Here is a 22,159-nt window from a genome sequence, read left to right as displayed (position 1 = left end):
GGCTGGCTGCGAACCTATGATTCTCCTTTCTTGGCCTCCCAAGTGCTGGGATTACAGACTTGTGTCACCACACCTGGTTTTTACTCTTATTTTGAAACAGGGTCTCACTAGGTTGCTGAGGCTGTCTTCAAGCCTGGAATTCTCCTCTCTCAGCCTCCCAAATACTGGGATTACAAGCATGTGCCACCATGCCTAGCTTACTAACTATTTAATGATATATATATTCTTAGACTTTGTTTTATTCTTTCCTTCACCCTCAGCCCCCCCCTCTGAGTGTGTGTGTGTGTGTGTGTGTGTGTGTGTGTGTGTGTGTGTGGCTGGCTGGCTGGCTGGCTGGCAGGCAATTGAACCCAGAACATTCTACCCCCTAGTCCAATTTTATTTTTTATTTCGAGATAGGGTCTTGCTGGGTTGCCGAGTGTCTCACTACTTGCTGAGGTTGACTTCCAGCCTTTTTTTTTTTTTTTTTTTGGCGGTACTGGGGATGGAACTCAGGGGCACTCTACCTCCAAGCTACACCTCCAGCCTTGTTTTTATTCTTTATTTTGAAACAGGGTCTCACTAAGTTGCAGAGGGCCTCACTAAGTAGCTGATGCTGTCTGCACCCGTATACTCGTGACTCAGCTTCCCAAATGCTGGTATTACAAGCATGCGCCACCACGCCTGGCTCCCAGCCATTTTTATTTATGTATTTTTTGGTACTGGAGATTTTTTGGTACCAGGAGTATTCTGCCTCTGTGCTATACCCCCAGTCCTTTTTTTACTATTTTTTATTTTGAAATAGTGTCTCGCCAAGTTGCTGAGGCTGGCCTCAAACCTGCAATCCTGTCTCAGCCTCCCAAGTGCTAGGGTTACAGGTCTGTACCACCAGGCTTGGCTGTGGTAGACTTTGTTTCAGGTAGGGCTTGGAGGTATTATTTCAGAGCACAGCCCGGCCCCGCTGTGTTAGGATCAGTGTGTGTGAGGATCAGGGGAGGGGAGCTGGGCATTTGGTTCAGGGGTTAAACATGTGCCTAGCACATGGCCCTGGGTTTCATCTCAAGCAGTATAAAACAGAAAAACAACAAAAAGAAAAAAGCAAGAATAATGAGGAAGGGAACTGGTAGTAGGACGCTTGCCTAGCTTGTGCCACCGTGAGTTTAATCCCCAGCACCGAAAAAAGTTAAAGAAGGCTGAGGGCCAAGGGCTCTGGGCCGCTCCACTACTGTAGAGCACCCAGCCCTTTCTCTGGGCCCAGTGGCTGGCCGCGCCTCTCCGTGGCTGACGCTTCCCCCCAGGCTGGGTTTGCCATCCAGTTGCCAGGTTCTCTCTGGACGTGAATGATCGCCTACCAGGCCTGCTCATTCAGTCTCCAGATACTGAGCACTGCTCCAGCACCGGGCCTGCAGTGGCGAGGAAACGAGGTCAAGGCCCTGTGGCCCTGGACTTGCATGTTAGCAGGGGCCTTCCCCGGGACCGCAGAAATATAATAATAAATAAAGTATAGCTGGGTGGAGTAGCGCACGCTGTAACCCCAGCGCCTGGGAGGCTGAGACAGGAGGATCGCACGGGTTCAAAGCCAGCCTCAGCTACTGAGTGAGGCTCTCAGCAACTTAGTGAGACACTGTTTCCAAATAAAGTATAAAATAGGTCTGGGAGTGTAGCCCGGAGGTAGAAAGCCCCTGGGTTCCACCCCTAGTATCACACACACACAAAAAGAATAAAATAGGGCTGGGAGTGTAGATCGGAGGTAGAATGCCCTGGGTTCAATCTCTAGTACTACAAAAAAAAAAAAAGACTGGGGGGTGTAGCTGGGATGTAGAATGCCCCTAGGTTCAATCCCTAGTACCACACAAAAAAGTAATAAACCAGGCGTGGTGATACATGCCTATAATCCCAGCACTTGGGAGGCTAATGTAGGAAGACTTCAGGTTCAAAGCCAGCCTCAGCAACTTAGCAAGACTCTAAACAACACAACACAGCAAGTTGTGTTATTTTTTTCCAAATAAAAAATGGCTGAGGCCGGGCGTGGTGGTGCACACTTGTAATCCCCGCGCTTGGGAGGCGGAGACAGGAGGATCGCACAGGTTCGAAGCCAGCCTCGCTGGCTTAGGAGACCCTGTTTCCAAATAAAAATATAAAATAGGCCCGGGAGTGTAGCCCGGAGGTAGAAGGGCTTCCAGAAACCCCAGCACCACACACACACACACACACACACACACACACACACACACACACAAAAATGGCTGGGGGTGTAGCTCAGAGGCAGAATGCCCCTGGGTTCAATTTTGAGTAACACACACCCATACACACAAACACACACACACATACAATAATAGAATAGAGCTGGGGGTGTAGCTCAACACAAACACACATACAATAATAATAGAATAGTGCTAGGGGTGTAGCTACACACACACACACACACACACACACACACATATAATAGAATGGGGCCAGGGGTGTAGCTCAGTGGTAGCGCACCCCTAGGTTCACAACAACAACAGAAAATGAGAAACTAAATCGCTTCCGTGCTTCCCCGTGTGTTCTGTGTTTAGCTCGGTACTGATGGACGCCGCATGGGCCAGAGGCAGGGATGGTCGGCTATGACCCCAGAGCAGATGTCGAGAGCATCTCCAAGTTTGAGGTGGCGGTGGCCGGGTCTGTGTCTGGACTGGTCACCCGCGCACTCATCAGCCCCTTGGACGTCATCAAGATCCGCTTCCAGGTGCCCTCCCCCCACGCCACAGAACGTGCTTGGTCTTCCTTGCAAAAGCACTTCCTAAAGCTGGGGATTTGGTCGGGGCGAAGGATCCTTGCCCCGCTGCCTCTCTGGAATCTGCCCTTCTCACGCCGCCCGCCCCGCCACCCTGCTGACGCGCTCCCTTTCGGTTCTCAGCTGCAGATTGAGCGCTTGTCTCCCAGTGACCCCTACGCCAAATACCACGGGATCCTGCAGGCCGGGAGGCAGATTTTGCGGGAGGAGGGCCCAGCGGCATTCTGGAAAGGACACATTCCGGCCCAGATTCTCTCCATAGGCTACGGAGCTGTCCAAGTAGGTGGCCGGGACCCGGTCAGGCCCCTGGGGTCACATTGCTTGGGGTGGGGCAAGCAGGAGCACGCCTGGGGTGGGGTGAGGACAGGCTTCTCACCTGCCTTAAGGGGAACTGCCTGACCCCAGCAAAGATGGCGTCAGACGAGCTGTGCCCTGGGCATCCCCTCCCCGTGTCCCAGCCCGCATCCCTGTGTCTGGAGTGAGCACCAGGAGCAGACAGGACACCATGTTCCCGCTCCCGTGTGGGTCGGCAAAGAGCGATATTAAGGCCTTTCATTTCTCTTTGCCCTCTCTCTGGTACTGGAGGCTGAACTCAGGGGCATTCTACTTCTGAGCTATACTCCTAATCCCTTTTTTTTTTTTTTTTTTTGGGCGGGTCTGGGATTGAAACCCAGGTGCATTCAACCTCCAAGCTACAGCCCCTGCCCTATTTTTTATTCTTTTTTTTTTTTTTTTTTTGGTGGCACTGGGGTGGAACCCAGAGGCGTTCTACCTCCGGGCTATACTCCCAGACCTTTTTTATATTTTATTTGGAAACAGGGTCTCACTAAGTTGCTGAGAGCCTCACTAAGTAGCTGAGGCTGGCTTCGAACCCGTGTGATCCTCCTGTCTCAGCCTCCCAAGCGCTGGGATTACAAGCGTGCGCCACCACGCCCGGCTCCTCTTATTCTTTATTTTGAAACAGGGTCTCACTAAGTTATAGAGGGCCTTACTAAGTAGCTGAGGCTGTCCACAAACCACGATCCTCCAGTCTCAGCCTCCTGGATGCTGGGATTACAAGCGTGCGCCACCACGCCCGGCTCTCCTAACCCCTTTTACTTTTTGTTACGAAACAGGGTCTGGCTGAGTTACTGAGGTTGTCACTAAGTTGCCTGGAACCTATGATCCTCCTGTCTCAGCCTCCCAGGTAGTGGGATTAGAGGTGTGAGCCACCATGCCCAGCTACAAGTGGAGTTTTTTCTTTGTTTGATTCATTAATTCATTAATTCATTTATTTATTTTGTGGCATTGGGGATTGAACCTAGGGGCATTCTACCTCCAGGCTGCCCCCCAGCTCAATTTTATTTTTTATTTTTGAAACATGGTCTTACTAATTTGCTGAGTGCCTCACTGAGTTACTAAGGCTGGCCTCGAACCTGGAATCCCCGTCTCAGCCTCCCAAGTACTAGAGTTATAGGCGTCCGCCACCATGCCTGGCTCAAATGGAAAGTTTTCTTTTTCTTTTTTTTTAATGGTACTGGGAATTGAATCCAGGGGCATTCTGCCTTAGAGCTACACCTCCAGCCCTATTTATTCTTTATTCTGAAACACAGTCTCACTCAGTTGTGGCGGGCCTCACTAAGTAGCTGAGGCTGGCCTTGAACCTGTGCTCCTCCATTCTCAGCCTCTTAAGTATTGGGTTTGCAGGCATATGCCCTCACACCCTGCTGACTTTTTTGTCTTCTTATTTGAGTATATGTGTTGCTAAGGATGGAACCAGGGCCTCACATATGCTAGGCAAGCACTCTTCCACTGAGCTACACCCCCAGACCCCTTAATATGCTTTTTTTTGTGTGTGTGTGATACTGGAGGTGAAACCCTGGGGTCACTTACCTCCAGGCTGCATTTCCATCCCTCTTTTATTTTTTATTTTGGGATAGCATCTCACTAAGTTGCTGAGTTATCACTGAACCTATGATCATCCTGTCTCAGCCTCCTAAGTGCTGGGATTACAGGCATGTGCCACCATGCCTAGTATCATATCTTTCTTAACACTTTTGGTTGCACTCAAATAGAATATAAAATAGCAAGTTGGTCATGGTGCACACCTGTAATGCCAGTACTTGGAAGGCTGAGACAGGAGGACCACAGGTTCAAGGCCAGCCTTGGCTACTACTTTTTTTTTTTTTTTTTTTGCAGGTCTGGGGATGGAACCCAGGGCCATTCAACCTCCCAGCTACACTCCCTGCCATTTTTTTTTTTTTTTTGTGGTGGTACTGGGGGTGGAACCCAGAGGCTTTCTACCTCCAGGCTATACTCCCAGACCTATTTTTGGAAACAGGGTCTCACTAAGTTACTGAGAGCCTCACTAAGTAGCTGAGGCTGGCTTCGAACCTGTGTGATTCTCCTGTCTCAGCCTCCCAAGTGCGGGGATTACAAGCGTGTGCTACCACGCCCGGCCTTATCCCTGCCCTATTTTTTATTCTTTATTTTGAAACGGTCTCATCAAGTTGTGGAGGGCCTCACTAAGTAGCTGTCGGCAAACTGCAATCCTCCGGTCTCAGCCTCCCGAATGCTGGGATTACAAGTGTGCACCGCCATGCCTGGCTATTCTTTTATTATTTATTTATTTATTTATTTATTTATTTACTTTTGCGGGTCTGGGGATGGAACCCAGGGACATTCTACCTCCGAGCTACACCGCCTGCCCTATTTTTTTATTGTTTTATTTTGAAACAGGGTTTCACTGAGTTGCAGAACCTCACTTAGTAGCTGAGGCTGTCCTCGAACTGTGATCCTCAGGTCTCAGCCGCCAGAACGGTGGGATTACAAGGGTGTGCCACTAGTCTGGCTTATTCTTTTATTTTTGAAACAAGGTTTCACTAAATTGGAGGGCCTCACTAAGTAGATGAAGGTGGCCACAAACCTGTTATTCCCCCTAGCTCAGCCTCCCAAGTACTAGGATTACAAGTGTATGCCACCATGCCCAGCTGTGAGACCCTGTTTCAAAATAAAACTAAAATAGGGCTGGGGGTATAGCTTGGAGGTAGAATGTCCCTGGGTATAAAACACACACACACACACACACACTTTGTTTTTGTTCCCACTCACCGTGCTTGAAGGTGAAGCATTGGAGTTTTACACAGAATCATACCAGTGTGTCTATGTTTGTCACCTGCTCAGGCCCGGCCCCACCTGGGGGCAGGTGGTTGGGAATATTTGGTGTGTGCCCCCATCCTTTGGGCTGTCAGGGACTCTCACTTGTTCTTGCAGTTTTTGACTTTTGAGCTGCTGACCGAGCTGGTCCACAGAGCCAACGTGTACGACGTCCGTGGCTTCTCGGCGCACTTTGTGTGTGGTGGCCTGTCTGCCTGCGCCGCCACCCTCTCTGTGCACCCCGTGGATGTCCTGCGCACCCGCTTCGCAGCGCAGGGGGAGCCCAAGGTGAGTGGTCAGAGGCAGACGCGGGGCCTGGACGAGGGAGCTGGAGGGTTTGTCTTTGGAGGAAGCAAAGCTGGGGGTGCGTTGGGTTCTCGTACAGCAGCCAGTTGGTCAAGCCCCCGGCTGTGGTCGGCACCGTGCAGGGTGCTCTGTGTCCTTGCCCTGAAGGAGCTCGTGGCTGCTCTGGGCAGACAGAACTAAGGGTGCGAAGTAGAACACAGATGTGCCAGCGGTGGGCTAGACGGAGGCAGGCGTCTGCGAAGGTGGGGCTCTGCCTGTAATTGTGAGGTGAGGGTGCCCTTGGTGTCTGTGAAGAGTGGGTTGGAAGAAATGAGATGGCCCGGTCAGACTTGAGGAAGGACTCGCTGAGTGAAAGCCAGGGATCAAATCCCGAAAGAGAAGCCGGGCGTGGTGGCGCACACTCGTAATCCCAGCATTCGGGAGGCTGAGACTGGAGGATCGGGGTTCGCGGACAGCCTCAGCTACTTAGTGATGCCCTCCACAACTCAGTGAGACCCTGTCTCAAAATAAAGAATAAAAAATAGGGCAGGGGGTGTAGCTCGGAAGTCGAATGCCCCTGGGTTCCATCCCCAGACCCACACACACACAAATCCTCAAACAGACCTCTACCACAGTTAGCTTCCATGACTTTTTTAGGAATAGCTGGGGGCAGGGGGAGGAAGAAGAAGAAGAAGAAAGAATAAGAGAGAGAGTGTGTGTGTGTGTGTTCTCAACTAAGGCGAATTTTCCCCACTGTCTCCCTGTGCTTTAGGGCACCATTGATGTGGAAGGAAGGATACTTGGTTTAGTAACTTAACCTCAACCAAGTTAATCACTCGCCAGGCTGGGGCATGCCTGTAATCCCAGTACATGGGAGGCTGAGATTAGAGGGGCCCTAGGTTCAAAGCTAGCTTCAGAAACTTAGTGAGGAAGTCAGGCGCGGTGGCGCACGCTTGTCATCCCAGCATTCCGGCGACTGAGACCGGAGGATCGCGGTTCGCGGACAGCCTCAGCTACTTAGTGAGGGCCTCTGCAACTCAGTGAGACCCGGTTTCAAAATAAAGAATAAAGCTGGGCGTGGTGGCGCACGCTTGTAATCCCCGCGCTTGGGAGGCAGAGACAGGAGGATCGCGCAGGTCCGAAGCCAGCCGCACGCATTGGTTTAGGAGACCCTGTTTCCAAATAAAAATGTAAAAATAGGTCTGGGAGTGTAGCCCGGAGGTAGAAGGGCTTCCAGGAACCCCAGTACCACAAAAAAAATATAATAAAAAAAAGAAAGAAAGAAAGAATAAAAAATAGGGCAGAGGGTGTAGCTTGGAGGTTGAATGCCCCTGGGTTCCATCCCCAGACCCGCAAAATAAAAAAGAAACTTAGGCTCTCAACAACTTAGCAAGAAGACCCTGTTTCTAAATAAAATAAGGCTGGGGGTATGGCTTGGTGGTAGAATGCCACTGAGTTTAATCTCCACAAAACACACCACACACACACACACACACACACACACACACACACACACACGAAATTGCTGTATTTTGGGCTGTGTGCTGTGGTACATGCCTGTAATCCCAGCACTTGGGAGGCTAAGACAGGAGGATCTTGAAACCCTGCTTCAAAATAAAAAGGCTGGGGTGCAGCTCAGTAGAATGCCCCTGGGTTCAGTACTCTCAGTTCCAGGGTTCAATACTCTCAGTTCCAAGAAAATGGAAATAAAAAGGTCTGGGGGTATAGCTTGGAGGTAGAATGCCCTTGAGTTCCATCTCCAGTACCCCAAAAAAAAGTAACGTAAAATGACATGAGGTTAGTTACTTTTCTTTTTTCTTTCTTTTTCTCTTTGTGGTCCTGGGGATGGAACCCAGAGACATTCTACCTCCTACACTCCCAGCCCCTATTTTTTATTCTTTAGTTTTAAACAGGGTCTTACTGAGTTGCAAAGGGCCTCACTTAAGTTGTAGCTGAGGCTGGCCAAGAACCAAGATCCTCCTGTTTCAGCCTCTCAGATGCTTGTGTGTGTGTGTGTATTGAACTCAAAGACATTCTACCTCTGAGCCGTTTCCCCCAATCCTACTTTATTTATTTACTTATTGGAAGCAGGGTTCCGCTAGGTTGATGAGAATCTCACTACTTGTTGAGGCTTGTCCTAAAACCTGTGATACTCCTGTCTCAGCCTCCCAAGTACTAGAATTATAGGCATGTACCACCATACCCAGTTCTTCTTTTATTTTATTTCTTGCTGAGCCAGATGTAGTGTTGCATACCTGTAATCCCAGTGCTTGGGAGCCTGAAACAGGAGGATCACAATTTCAAGGCCAGCCTCAGCAACTTAGTGAGGCCCTCCACAACTTAGTGGGCCATGTTTCAAAATAAAAAATAAAACGCTGGGCATGGTGGCGCACGCTTGTAATACAACCCCGCGCTTGGGAGGCAGAGACAGGAGGATTGCGCGGGTTCGAAGCCAGCCTCGCTGGTTTTAGAGACCCTGTTTCCAAATTTAAAAAAAATATTAAAAAAATAGGTGTCTGGGAGTGTAGCCTGGAGGTAGAAGGGTTCCCAGGAACCCCAGTACCACCAAAATAAAAAATAAAATAGGGCCATGCGTGGTGGCACACACTCATACTTCCAGTACTTGGGAGGCTGAGACAGGAGGACCCGGAATTGTAGGCAGCCTCAGCTACTTACTGAGGCCTTCCACTATTTATGAGATCCTGTTTCAAAATAAAGAATAAAAATAGGGCTGGGGGGGTAGCTGAGAGGTAGACTGCCCCTGGTTTCCATCCCAGTACCGCAATAAATAAATAAATAAATTTACAGAAAAGGAGTTGCCAGAAAATCTTGCCCTTCTAATTTTTGTCCAGTGTTTTCCTGGACTGTCATGTTGGCAGAAAAAATTATACTCTGGTAGCCGGGTATTTTTTTAACCTCTTTGGTACCAGGGATGGAACCCAGGGGTATTCTACCTCCTAGCTACATCCCCAGCCCTATTTTTTTTCTTTTACTTTTTCTTTTTTTTTTTTGTGAGTCTGGGGGTGGAACCCAAGGGCATTCGACCTCCGAGCTACACCCTCAGCCCTATTTTTTATTCTTTATTTTGAAACCGGGTTTCACTGAGTTGCAGAGGGCTCACTAAGTAGCTGAGGCTTTCCTCGAACCATGATCCTCCTGTCTCAGCCTCCTGAATGCTGTGATTACAAGCATGTGTCACCATGCCTGGCTCTTATATTTAATTTATTTTATTTTATTTATTTTTTTATTTTTTTTATTTTTTTGCGGGGGTCTGGGGATGGAACCCAGGGGCATTCAACCTCCGAGCTACAGCCCCTGCCCAATTTTTTATTCTTTATTTTGAAACAGGGTCTCATTGAGTTGCAAAGGCCCTCACTAAGTAGCTGAGGCTGTCCGCAACCATGTCTCAGCCTCCCAAAAGCTGTGATTACAAGCATGAGCCACCACGTCCGGCTTCTTATATTTATTTTAAACAAGGTCTTACTAATTTGATGTGCATCTCACTACTTGCTAAGGCTGTCCTCAAACCCTTGGTCCTTCTGTCTGTGCCTCCCAAGTACTAGGATACAAACGTGCACCACAATGCCTGTCTTGGAGTTTTTGTTTTGTGTGGTGTTGGGGATTAAATTTAGGTATATTCATTCTTTTTTTTTTTTTTTTTTTGGTGGTACTGGGGTTCCTGGAAGCCCTTCTACCTCCAGGCTACACTCCCAGACCTATTTTTACATCTTTATTTGGAAACAGGGTCTCCTAAGCCAGCACGCGCGGCTAGCTTCGAACCTGCGCGATCCTCCTGTCTCTGCCTCCCAAGCACGGGGATTACAAGCGTGCGCCACCACGCCCGGCTACCTTCATTCCTTTTTAATTTCTGTTTTGAAACAGGTCTCACTAGGTTGCTGAGAGTCTCACGAAGTTGCTGAGACTGATCTTGAACCCATGACCCTCCTGTCTCAGCCTCCCAAGTCCTGGTATTACAGGCGTGTGCCCCCACGCCCGGCTGGTAGCTGGGTTTTTAGATGAGGGGCAGGAGATGAGATGGGCTGGCTTAGCTCACTCCAGTTGCTCATGTGCGTGTCCAGGTCTACAAGACGCTGCGAGATGCTCTGGGGACCATGTACAGGACCGAGGGCCCCTTAGTCTTCTACAAAGGCTTGACCCCCACCTTGATCGCCATCTTCCCCTACGCCGGGCTGCAGTTCTCCTGTTACAACTCCTTGAAACACACCTTTGAGTGGGTCATGCCGCACGATGGAAAACAAACTGGTAAGATGCTCCCTAGAGGAGCCAGTGCACCCCAGCACATGCCTGGGTCTCTTTCTGAATCACGAAGGAGGAAGTTTGTCATCAGAAGCTAAGACATCAGCCGGGCGTGGTGGCGCACACTTGCAATCCCAAGCATTCAGGAGGCTGAGACAGGAGGATCGCAGTTCATGGCCAGCCTCAGCTACTTAGTGAGGCCCTCTGCAACTCAGTGAGACCCTGTTTCAAAAAATAAAAAGACTAGCCGGACGTGGTGGCGCACGCTTGTAATCCCAGCATTCAGGAGGCTGAGACAGGAAGATTGTGGTTCATGGCCAGCCTCAGCTACTTAGTGAGGCCCTCTGCAATTCAGTGAGACCCTGTTTCAAAGTAAAAAATAAAAAATAGGGCTGGGGTGTAGCTCAAAGGTAGAATGCCCCTGGGTTCCATTCCCAGTACTGTAAAAAGAAAAAAAAAAAAAAACAGCTAAGGCATCCGTGGACTCCGTACCTGGCTCTTTAGCATGGCTGCACCTGTGCACAAACCCCGTGGCTTAGAGTTGGTGGCGTTCTTCCAGCTCTTTGGCTCCGTCACTGCTGCTCCAAGGCTCGTGCTGCGGGCCCGACCCTGCCACCTGTGGGCCTCATCGTTCTTGCTGACGCTGGCTCTGACTCCCAGATTGAATTGCGCTTTGAGAGCCAAGGATGCTGTGGGGTCCGTGGGGGCGGATCAGACCTGACCTGCCGCCCTCCCCACAGAGCATTCTTATCTTTGGCCTCAGTCTTGCTTCTCTGCTTCAGGGAACCTCAAAAACCTGCTTTGCGGCTGTGGAGCCGGAGTCATCAGCAAGACCTTCACGTATCCCCTGGACCTCTTCAAGAAACGCCTGCAGGTTGGAGGCTTTGAGCAGGCCAGAGTTACCTTCGGGCAGGTGAGCCATCCCCGTGGAGACCTCCCGACCTTGCCCTCACTGGCACACAAAGGGATTTAGGGCAGCACTGGCCCTGCACCCCCAGCCTGGCCCCTGGAGTTTTATTTCTTTGAATACGTAAACACATGTGCCCGGCGTGGTGGTGCACACTTGCAATCCCAGCATTTGGGAGGCTGAGACGGGAGGATCCCGGTTTGCAGGCAGCCTCAGCTACTTAGTGAGGCCCTCCACAACTCAGTGAAACACTGTTTCAAAATGAATAAAAATAGGGTAGGGGGTGTGGCTCGGAGGTGAATGCCCCTGAGTTCCATGCCCAGACCCACAAAAAAATAAAAATAAATAAAAATAAATAAATAAACACATGGACCATTTAAGAAAAAGTTGGGGTACACTGAATGCAAGGTTTTATAACCTTTTTTGCCTTTACTCACTTGTCCTGCATCATGCAAAGACAGTTTGAATCTGGTAGGGAGGGCTAGCAAGAGCCCAGGACAGAGGAGGGAGGCCCTGCTTCTAAGAGACCAGCTCCAGGCGGCCAGGGGTGGGAGGTACAGCTCATGAAGCGAGTGGGAGCACAGGTGGGTGAGGGCCGTCGAGGCCAGGGGTGGAATGCCTCGAGCACCGGCCTGTGTCCGGCCTGGACTCTGATGGCATCGGCCTCTTCGCCAGCTGCTGGAGCTTTCGGAGGGAGGGCTGGGCCTTGGGGGCGGGGAGGCAGGGAGAGGTGGCAGTGGTCACGCTAAGAGCTAGCAAGGGTCACATTCAGATCTGTAGCCTAAGGGGGACCAGGTGGCCCGGGGTGAAGGGTCTGAGACACCTGTGGGGAGAGGGTCCATAGCTGGCACTGGATCTCTGTCTGAGATGTCACTCAGCCTGTATCACCTGGCAGGAAGGAGCTCTGTCCAGCTGCTGACGTCTAGGGACTTCATCTTTCTTTGTTTTGTTTTGTTTTTTTTTTTGTGTGTGTGTGTGGCACTGGGGATGGAACCCAGAGGCATTCTACCTCTGAGCTACACCCCCAGCCCTATCTTATTCTGAAACAGGGTCTCACTAGGTCGCTGAGAATTTCACTACTTGCCGAGGCTGTCCTTGAACCCACGATCCTCCTGTCCCAGCCTCCCAACTACTGGGAGTACAAGCATGCACCACCATGCCCGGCTGGGAGTCTGAGACAGGAGAATCTGAGGCTCAGAGGTGGAGTGCCTTTGAGTTCAGTCCCCAAGCCACACGCCCACACAAAAAGAGTCAATGGACTCCCAAGTATCGGGATTACAGGTGTGCCCCAGCGGCTGTTGTTTCCCTCATCGAGCAGTATTTATTGGGAGTGGTAGTGCGCCAGTGCCTCCTGTTTCAGTCGTCTCCTTCCTTCTCAGGTGCGGAGCTACAAGGGCCTCCTGGATTGCTCCAGACAAGTGTTGCAAGAGGAAGGCCCCCAGGGCCTCTTCAAGGGCCTGTCCCCCAGCCTGCTGAAGGCCGCCCTCTCCACAGGCTTTGTCTTCTTCTGGTACGAGCTGGTCTGTAACCTCTTCCACTGCATGAACAGGGCAGACACATAGCCCTGCGGCCCCTCCTCAAAGAACCCAGACTCTGGTCTCGTGTTGCCTCGGGGGCCGCTTGGTCCATCCTCAGGCCAGCCACCCTGAGATGGCTTTCTCTAGGAAAGGATAAGGGTTTTCACCATGAAAGAACGAGCGGAGAACACGTGGGCTGTGGGACCAACAGACCAGTGAGGAGCTTACACCTGTTTCTCCTCGGTCCAGCCCAGCCACAGAAGGAATCGGACACCATCCTCCGCTTCGTAGCCCGTCTGTCCACTGGGAGCACGCTCCTGGTTCCGGAAGGGGCTGGGACTGGGCTGTTTTTCCCATCAACTAACTTAATAGACATTAAAGCAAAAAGCACATTCTTGCTCTTTCTCCACCACCTTCCCGTACAAGCCACATCCTTATTCACAGAGGACAGGGGAAGGCACCCCGGCTTCCTGAAATTCCACTTTGCTCAGTCGTTGCTGCCCCGCTCCTAGGGTTAGAGGAGAGTCCGGCTGAATCACACACTTCCCTAGGTCCAGACCTTCGGGTTCGCAGGGCACTCAGGGAGGCCTGAGCTCTCCCTGGGCAGGACCGTGGAGCCAAGCGGCTTCCAGGAAAGGCAGGTGCCGTAGCCAGGACTGGACGGGCGTGCTGAAGCCGGCAGGTTGCAGAGGCTTGGATGGATCGCCTCCCGCTGAGCCCTGGCGCAGCCCTGCTGGGCCAGCAGCTTACAGCAGGCCAGCTGGCCTCACCCCTGCCCGGCGTTCCTCCTGAGCTCAGCATGGCACTGTGTCCTCCAGCCTTGGATGCTCATGACCCTGAAGTAGCCCAGGGAGAGATGGCAGAAGGAAGGCCCTGGCAAGGGCACGGTTGGCTCCGAGGGGAGTTACCGCACAGACGCGTGTCTAGATGCAGAGAAACCAGGGGTGGGAGAGAAGAAAGCGTACTGTGCCTTCACTCTCTACCTGCCTGCTGGCTGTGGGGTTGGGCTCTGAGGAGGGAGAGCGCCTTCACCCTGCCCTCTCAGGGCTTGGGCTCCAGCCCCTGCAGGATTTGGAGGCAGCAGCTGCTGGAAGCGGCCCCCAGGCCTGGATCCGGGGCTCTCACCGTGAACCCTGGGCCCCTTCTCACTGTTAAGCCCTCTCCCTGGGCCTGACTTTGGGGACCTTGGCTGCTGGTTCTGCAGGTCCAGGCTGCAGGCCAGGCCGGCGCCTCCGGAGGCAGCTGCTTAAACATTTTTGATGAAATCCCATGAAGTAAAGTTTCTTTTCATGGCTCGCTGCTAAGAATTCTCTTCATCCGTTTCCCTGGGCACTTGAGCGGGCTCCTTAGCCGGAGGAGGGGACTTGTACAACCGTCAACACTTGCCTGTCCGTATCTTGAGGGCAGGGTGGCAGCAGTGATGCTCACCCGGACCCCTCCAGGACGACCCAGGGCTCCTCCTCGCCTCCTGGACGCATGTTGCCAACTAAGACCTTGAACTGCCCCTGGGACTTGAAACTTCCTCAGCGTTCTAGGAGAGGGACTTGGAGTGTGACCAGCCCCTTGGACCAGCTGGACCTTGGCCTCGTGGTGGGTGGGTGGAAGCCAGGACACCGGCCCCTCCAAGAGGTTGCCCGAGCCTTTGCCCGCCGCAGAGCCGGGCGGCTCCTCCTGCCGGAGTCCGGCGACCCGGGTCACCCGAGTCCCGCGAAGGGCCGGGGGTGCCAGGCACAAGGCCGAGCGAGGGCTCCGTGCGGGCCCAGGTGTTTGGGGCCGCCGGGTGGGGAGGGGGCGAGCGGCCGGCAGGTGGCGCCCTCGAGCCGGCCGGGCGGCGGGGTGGGGGTGAGCGCGGCGGCGGGCACGCGCGGCGGGGCGCGGGCACGCGGCGCGGACACGCGGGCGCGGCGCCGGCCCGGCAGGTGGGTCCCCGCGTCTCCCGCCACCCGCCCTGGGGTCCCCGGGGTCGCTCCCCGCCGAGCAGGGCGGAGGCGCCGCGCTGCTCGCTCTAAGGGGAGGATCCAGCGGCGCCCAGAAGTTAGGAGTCCCGGGTGGGGCAGCGCTTCTGCGCGCCGAAGGCCGGTGCGACCAGTCGCTTCTGGGCCGGCCGCTGCAGGGTGGGTTTGGGGGGCCGGGAAGACTCTGGCGGGTCGGGACAAGGGCTTGGGCCGCTGTGGCCCGGGCGGTCGGCGACTCGAGCCCCAGTTTGCCCGCCGGGAAAGCAGCGGAGCCCCGGCCCACGCCAGTTTCCATAGGCAAGCCCAGTAGCCTTCCCTCTGCACCCCCAGCCCGGCGCACCCCCTCTCCCACATCTCTCCTTTTTTTCTTCTTTTTGTGGTACAGGGGGTTGAACCCAAGGGCCTTCTACCTCTGAGCTACGTACGCAGCCCTATTTTATTTTTGTCTTATTTTCTTATTTTGAAACAGGGTTTCTCGCTAGCTTGTAACAGTCTCGCTAAGTTGCTGAGGCTGGTTTTGAACCTGTGGTCCCCTTGTCTCTGCCTCCCAAGAACTGGGATTACAGGCACGCGCCACCACATCGGGCTCCCCCAAATCTATCCTGATGGCCGAGGACAACCTGCCTCCTGTTGGGACAGGAGGATAGCGCATTCACCCTTCCTCCCTCCTCCTGGGTAATCGCAGAAGCCTAGGGTTTCCTAAAGGAGCAGCAGGTCTCTGCCAGAAGCCAGGCTTGGGGGGCTCACAGCCAACTACTGAATGCCATGGGCAACCCAGGTGCACCTGTCCCAAGCACTGGTCAGCCCCACCCAGGACCTGCAAGACTGCACACCTGACACCTCTCTCGTTCCCTCTTTTCCTTCCCAGGTGCTGTCATTGACCCCAACCCAGTAGACAGCTGCCGGGGCTGATGGTCATGGGGGAAGCCGGTAGAGAGGAGTATAAAATCCAGTCTTTTGATGCAGAGACCCAGCACCTGTTGAAGACAGCACTCAAAGGTGAGCAAGGAAGCTGCCCTGAGCCTACGCAGCTGCAGAGAAGGGGCTGAGCCTGAGGGCCAGGGAGTGCCCCGTCCTCTCCCCGCTCTCTGAGGAGTCACAACCTAACTCTTTTGTGTGTGTGTGTGTGCATGCGGGTCTGGGGATGGAACCAGGCATTTGACCTCTGAGCTACACCCCCTGCCCTATTTTTTATTCATTATTTTGAAACCGGGTCTCACTGAGTTGCAGAGGGCCTCTCTAAGTAGCTGAGGCTGTCCGCGAACCGTGATCCTCCAGGTCTCAGCCTCCCGAATGCTGGGATTACAAGCGTGCGCCACCACGCCCGGCAGAACCTAACTCTTGAATTGAAAGACAAGCAACATTGAGGCAAATATTGGGAGAATGAGTCAGGTCGGCTCTCAGACTGTAAAGCCTCCCCCACCTCCAGTACTGAAAGCTGAACCCAGAGGCATTCTACCTACAAGCTACATCCCAGCCTTTTTTAAATTTTGTTTTATTTTTTGCAGAACTGGGGATGGAACCTCGGGGCATTCTACCTCCGAACTACACCCCCTGCCCTATTTTCTATTCTTTATTTTTTATTTTTTGGTGGTACTGGGGATGGAACCCAGGGGCCTTCTACCTCCGGGCTACACTCCCAGAACTGTTTTATATATATATATTTAAATATGGAAACAGTCTCTTAAGCCAGCGGAGGCTGGCTTCGAATCTGTACGATCCTCCTGTCTCAGCCTCCTAAGCGCAGAGATTACAAGCGTGCACCACCACGCCTGGCTCTATTCTTTATTTTGAAACAGGGTCTCACTGAGTTGTGCAAACGGCCTAAGTAGCTGAGGCTGTCCACAAACCATGATCCTCCAGTCTCAGCCTCCCAAATGCTGGGATTACAAGCGTGCGCCACCACGCCTGGCTCCTTGTTCTGTTTTGAAACAGGGTTTCCCTAAATTTCTGAGAGTATTACTAAGTTGCTGAGGCTGTCCTTTCTGCTTTCTGTCCTCCAACCTGTAATCCTCCTATCTCGGCTTCAAATACTGGGATTAGAGGCATGTACCACTGGGCCTGGCTTTTTCTTTTTTTTTTTTTTTAAAGTACCCATGAAAGAGAGCACAGCTCCTGCTCTTTAAGCCTTTACATTTGATTTGCTAGTGTCTGCAGCTGGCTGGCTCTCTTGATGTATGGAGATCTGGGACAGGCTGGCAGAGGAGATACAGAATTGTCTTGGCCTGATGCCTTCTCACTATGACATTCAGAAGTGCCACCCAGTTAACAGTTGGCAGTACCCATCACTGCCAAGCTTAGCCTGCAGGGAGGCCTTGCCTGCCACCCTTGCCTGCCTTTGCCAGGGTCTTGTAGTGGAATTCCTTTTTTTTTTGGGGGGGGGTCTGGGATGGAACCCAGAGGCATTCGACCTCTAAGCTACACCCCCTGCCCAATTTCTTATTCTTTATTTTGAAACAGGGTCTCACTGAGTTGCAGAGGGCCTCACTAAGTAGCTGAGGCTGTCCGCAAACTGCGATCCTCTGGTCTCAACCTCCTGAATGCTGGGATTAAAAGCGTGCACCACCACGCCCGGCTGGAACCTTTTTTTTTTTCCTGCGGTACTGCTAAGTTATAGCCTTGGCCTATTTATTCACTAATGTGGTACTGGGGTTGAACTTGGGGGCACTCTGTCTCTGAGCTACACCCTCAGCCCTTTGTGTGTCTGTGTGTGCGGTACTGGAGATAGAACCCAGGAGCCTTCTACCTCTGGCTACACCTCAACCCTATTTTATTTTTGCAGTACTAGGGATGAAACCAGGGGCATTCTACCTCCCAGCTACACACTCAGCCCTATTTTTTATTCTTTATTTTGAAACAGGGTCTCATTGAGTTGCAAAGGGACATCACTAAGTAGCCTAGGTCGTCTGTGAACCGCAATCTTCCTGTCTCAGCCTCCCAAATTCTGGGATTACAACGTGTGCCACCATGCCTGGCCCCCCGTTTTATTTTTTGTTTTGAAACAGGGTCTCGCTAAATTGCTGAAAGCCTCACTGAACTGCTGAGGTTGGCTTTGAACCTGTGATGATCCATCTGATCTCAGCTTCCCAAGTACTGAGATTACAGGCATGCATCACCACACCCAGTCTCTCAGCCTTTGTTTTGAAAGTCTTTCTAGTTCCTGGGAGTGTTGCTAAATTGCTGAGGCGGGCCTCCAGTCTTAGCTTCCTAAATACTGGGATTACAGGCATGTGCCACCATGCCCAATTTTTACTTTTTTTTTTTTTTTTGTAGGTCTGGGGATGGAACCCAGAGAGGCATTCGACCTCTGAGCTACACCCCCTGCCCTATTTTTTATTCTTTATTTCAAAACCAGGTCTCACTGAGTTGCAGAGGGCCTCACGAAGTAGCTGAGGCTGTCCGCGAACCGCGATCCTCCGGTCTCAGCCTCCCAAGTACTGGGATGACAAGCGTGCGCCACCACGCCCGGCCAGTTCTTTTACTTTTGAGACAGACTCTCACTAAGCTGCCCAGACTGTCCTCTCCAGCCTTGCAATCCTACCACCTCCACCTCCCCTTGCAGCTGGGATGGTAAATGTGGACCACCATACCTGGCTATGAGAATATTTTGTTCTGTGAAATTGATATGGAAGGCTTAGCTAAATTCAGCGTTCCGTCCTCCATATAATGCCAGGAAGAAATGTCTGTTCTGAGAAGCTACACTAGTACGTTGCGTGGTTCTGAGGATTGAACCCAGGGGCAGTCTACCTCTCAACTACACCACCAACCCTGTTTTACTTTGAAACCAGGTCTCACAGAGTTGCTGGGGGTCTTGCTAGGTTGCTAAGGCTGGTCTTGAACTGAGATCCTTCTGTCTCAGCAACTTACTGGGTTAATCCTAGCAAGTACTGGCATTACAAGCATGTACCCCCATGCCTGGTTTCTACATTGGTACTTTGGTCTCTACCAGACACATAACCATTCCTGTTTCCTGTCGTTGGGCCACCAGGGAGCTGACAGCTAGAACTGCTCTTATGACCACTGCTCCCTTCTCTGTAGGGTTTTTCATCTTCTTGTGGTGCTGGGGATCAAATCTGGAGATTCACATATGCTAGGCAAGTACTCCACTACTGAGCTACATCCCAGGTCCCTTTCTTTCTTTCTTTCTTTTTTTTTTTCCAGTACTGGGGAAGAAACCCAGAACATTCTACCTCCAAGCTACACTCCCAGCCAGATTATTTATTATTTATTTATTTATTTATGGTGGTACTGGGGTTCCTGTAAGCCCTTCTACCTCCGGGCTACACTCCCAGACCTACTTTTTATATTTTTATTTGAAAACAAGGTCTCTTAAACCAGCGCGGCTGGCTTCGAACCTGCACGATCCTCCTGTCTCTGCCTCCCAAGCGCGGGGATTACAAGTGTGCACTACTACACCCGGCCAGATTTTTATTTTTATTTTTAAGTGAGTCTCATTAGGTTGGTGAGTCAAGTCTCATTAGGTTGATGAGTTTCACTGCTTGCTGAGGTTGTCCTTGAACCTGTGATCTTCCTGTCTCAGTCTCCTAAGTACTGGAATTACAGCTATGGACCCAGCTCCCCTTCTTCAAAGTTCGACGTACCAACTGGCTGTGGCAGCACACACCTGTAATCCCAGTGCCCAGAAGGCTAAGACAAGTGGATCACAGATTCAAGGCCAGCCTCAGCAATTTAGCAAGGCTCACGGAAATTTAGCAAGACCTTGTTTCCAATAAATAATATCAGTCTGCTGGGGTGTAGCATGGAAGTAGAATGCCCCTGGGTTCAGTCTCCAACACCACAAAGAAGTTAGGTACGTCACGCAGATGCTCCCCAGTGAACTAACCTCAGTGAACTTCCCAAGTCCTCCGGGAGCTGGCGGCGGCCCGTGTGCTGGACTGGCAGCGCTAGGTCCCTCTCTTCTCCACCCTAGATCCAGGTGCAGTGGACCTGGAGAAGGTTGCCAATGTGATTGTGGACCATTCTCTGCAGGACTGTGTGTTCAGCAAGGAAGCGGGACGCATGTGTTACGCCATCATACAGGTTGGGGTTGCTGGAGGCAGGCCTGCAGCAGAGCTGCAGAGGGCTTTAGCTCAGGGCAGGGAGAGGTGAAGGCCGGGGGACATGTACGGCGACCTCACCACTCACCACCCTCTCCCTGGCTCACAGGCAGAGAGTAAACAAGCAGGCCAGAGCGTCTTCCGCCGCGGACTCCTCAACCGGCTGCAGCAGGAGTACCAGGCCCGGGAGCAGCTGCGAGCCCGCTCGCCGCAGGGCTGGGTCTGCTACGTCACCTTCATCTGCAACATCTTTGACTACCTGAGGGTGAGGCCCCGGCAGCCGACGGTGGCCAGGCGGGACTGGCCCCCAGGCCACTGAGCGCTGCGGCCCCTCTTCCCCACAGGTGAACAACATGCCCATGATGGCCCTGGTGAACCCGGTCTATGACTGTCTGTGCCGGCTGGCCCAGCCCGACAGTCTGCGCAACGAGGAGGAGGTGAGCGGCCCTGGCTGGAAGGCTGTGGATGCGGGCAGTGCCAGCCCTCAGCTGTGGCGGTCCTGGAGGGCATCGGTGCTGGGCAGAAGCCCGGTGGGGGCATTTAAGGCCTGTCAGTTACGTGACAAGCTGCTGGGTCTGGAACTTATCCAGAACAGACGGCCGCCAAAACCGACTGGCTCAGCAGTGTCCTTCCCAGTAGGAAAGCCAAGCTCTGACAGGCATGATGGGAGCCATGCCAGCCTGGGCACAGATGGCCTGGAAGCCAAGCCCGGCTCAGGCAGCAGGGGCAGGCAGGAAAGTGGGGCTATGAGGCCGCCTGGAGGCAGGCGGAGCCCGGCCCGGCCAGGCGCTCCCTAGCCGAGTCCCTGGCCTGCCTTCCTTCCAGGTGATGTGGGTAGTAAGCTGGGCGGTGGGGTTAAGCAAGGAGGGGGTGAGGCCAACGCATCCGTCCGCTGCCTCTGCAGGTGGACTGCCTGGTGCTGCAGCTGCACCGGGTCGGGGAGCAGCTGGAGAAGATGAATGGGCAGCGCATGGATGAGCTCTTTGTCTTGATCCGGGATGGCTTCCTGCTCCCCACGGGCCTCAGCTCCCTGGCCCAGCTGCTGCTGCTGGAGATTATCGAGTTCCGGGCGGCAGGCTGGAAGACCACCCCGGCGGCGCACAAGTACTACTACAGCGAGGTTCCTGACTAGGTCCGGCTCGGTGCTCACTGGGGCGCCGGGCTTTCTTACTCTCCTCCAAGCTGGCAACAGAATCTCTGCCTTTCCCAAAGGCTTTCCCCACTTACACCATGGCCCTGCTCTGCTGTCTCCCCCCACTCAGATCGGGGAGACACCAAACGGATCTGCTCCCCGAGTCCAGGACCATCCCCTGTTTCCATACAGTCCTATCAGCCCCCCCCGCCCTGCTTTCCACCTGGGCCGTTGCAGGGCATCACCTAACCAGCACGCCACGTAACCACTGGCGCAACACTGCCTTGGTGCCTCAGCTTCCCTCTCTGTAAAACGGGTAGCCACAGCCATCAGTGGGATGCTTCAGGATGCTGAGCAGAGGCAGAGCACAAGTTACCCCAGCAACTGCTTTTTATACATTTTGTACAAGGACCACTGTGGAAACAAGCCTATTTCCTCCAGGAAGATTTTTTTTCCCCCCAGTACTAGGGATGGAACCCAGGAGCATTCTATCTCCGAGCTACACTCCCAGCCCTATTTCTTATTTCTAAACAGGGTCTCAAAGTAGCTGAGGCTGGCTGAGAATCTGCCGTCTTCCTGTCTTAGCCTCCCAAGTACTGGGACTGCAAGCGCGTTCCACTAAGCCGGCTTTCCAGGAAGTTTTAATCAATAGTAGCCCGTATGTCACTTGTTGCACCAGTTCAGGGTAAGAATTTTCTAATCCCTTTTTTTTTTTTTTTGGTACTGGGGATTGAGCTCGGGTATTCCGAGCTACAGCCCCAGCCCTATTTTTATTTTGAAACAAGGTCTCATTAAGTTGCTGAGAGCCTAAGTAGCTGAGGCTGGCTGCAAATCTGCAATCCTCTTGTCTCAGCCTCCCAAGTACTGGGATTACAAGCGTGCGCCACCATGCCCACCTCTAATAAATCTTTTCTGATGCTAAAACTTCTTTCCAAGGTGTCCAAAGGTTCACCCCACGGTGAGGGATGAGAAGACTGGAGTTTGTTCATGTACATTCTCAGGTTGATTGTGTTCCTGCTTTACAAAGAGACGGGGCAGGGAGAACCAGTTCTATCCCCAAAGAAAGGATTAACAGGCAATAAAAACGCCGCTCCATCCTTCTCAGAAAGGAAGTGCGGCTGTGACCCACAGGCTCACGAGGTGTCCTGTGGCGGAGGCC

General features: G+C 52.7%; 2 protein-coding genes across 3 annotated transcripts; both read left to right on the top strand.

Annotated features, from left to right (window-relative positions):
- Positions 1–2,575: 2,575 nt before the first annotated feature.
- On the top strand, positions 2,576–12,901 carry SLC25A19 (solute carrier family 25 member 19; the record flags this gene model as incomplete). The annotated part of the gene is made up of 6 exons (XM_080714127.1): positions 2,576–2,707; positions 2,879–3,034; positions 6,008–6,178; positions 10,255–10,438; positions 11,215–11,345; positions 12,719–12,901. 6 exons carry the CDS (start codon positions 2,576–2,578, stop codon positions 12,899–12,901), a joined length of 957 nt encoding a protein of 318 aa, XP_080570253.1.
- Positions 12,902–15,722: 2,821 nt separating this feature from the next.
- On the top strand, positions 15,723–21,000 carry MIF4GD (MIF4G domain containing; the record flags this gene model as incomplete). 2 transcript variants are annotated; one of them, XM_080712236.1, is made up of 5 exons in its annotated part: positions 15,723–15,810; positions 19,742–19,851; positions 19,978–20,133; positions 20,213–20,305; positions 20,773–21,000. In XM_080712236.1, 5 exons carry the CDS (start codon positions 15,723–15,725, stop codon positions 20,998–21,000), a joined length of 675 nt encoding a protein of 224 aa, XP_080568362.1. The 2 variants fall into 2 exon arrangements, with proteins under 2 accessions (XP_080568362.1, XP_080568363.1); XM_080712237.1 differs by lacking the exon at positions 19,978–20,133 and having other exon boundaries at positions 15,729–15,810.
- Between the last annotated feature and the right edge of the window lie 1,159 nt (positions 21,001–22,159).

The sequence above is a fragment of the Muscardinus avellanarius genome (genome assembly GCF_963383645.1).
Source record: "Muscardinus avellanarius genome assembly, chromosome: 16".
Lineage (NCBI taxonomy): Eukaryota > Metazoa > Chordata > Mammalia > Rodentia > Gliridae > Muscardinus > Muscardinus avellanarius.
Note: the sequence above shows the minus strand (reverse complement) of the source record. Positions and strands in the feature narration are given on the sequence as shown.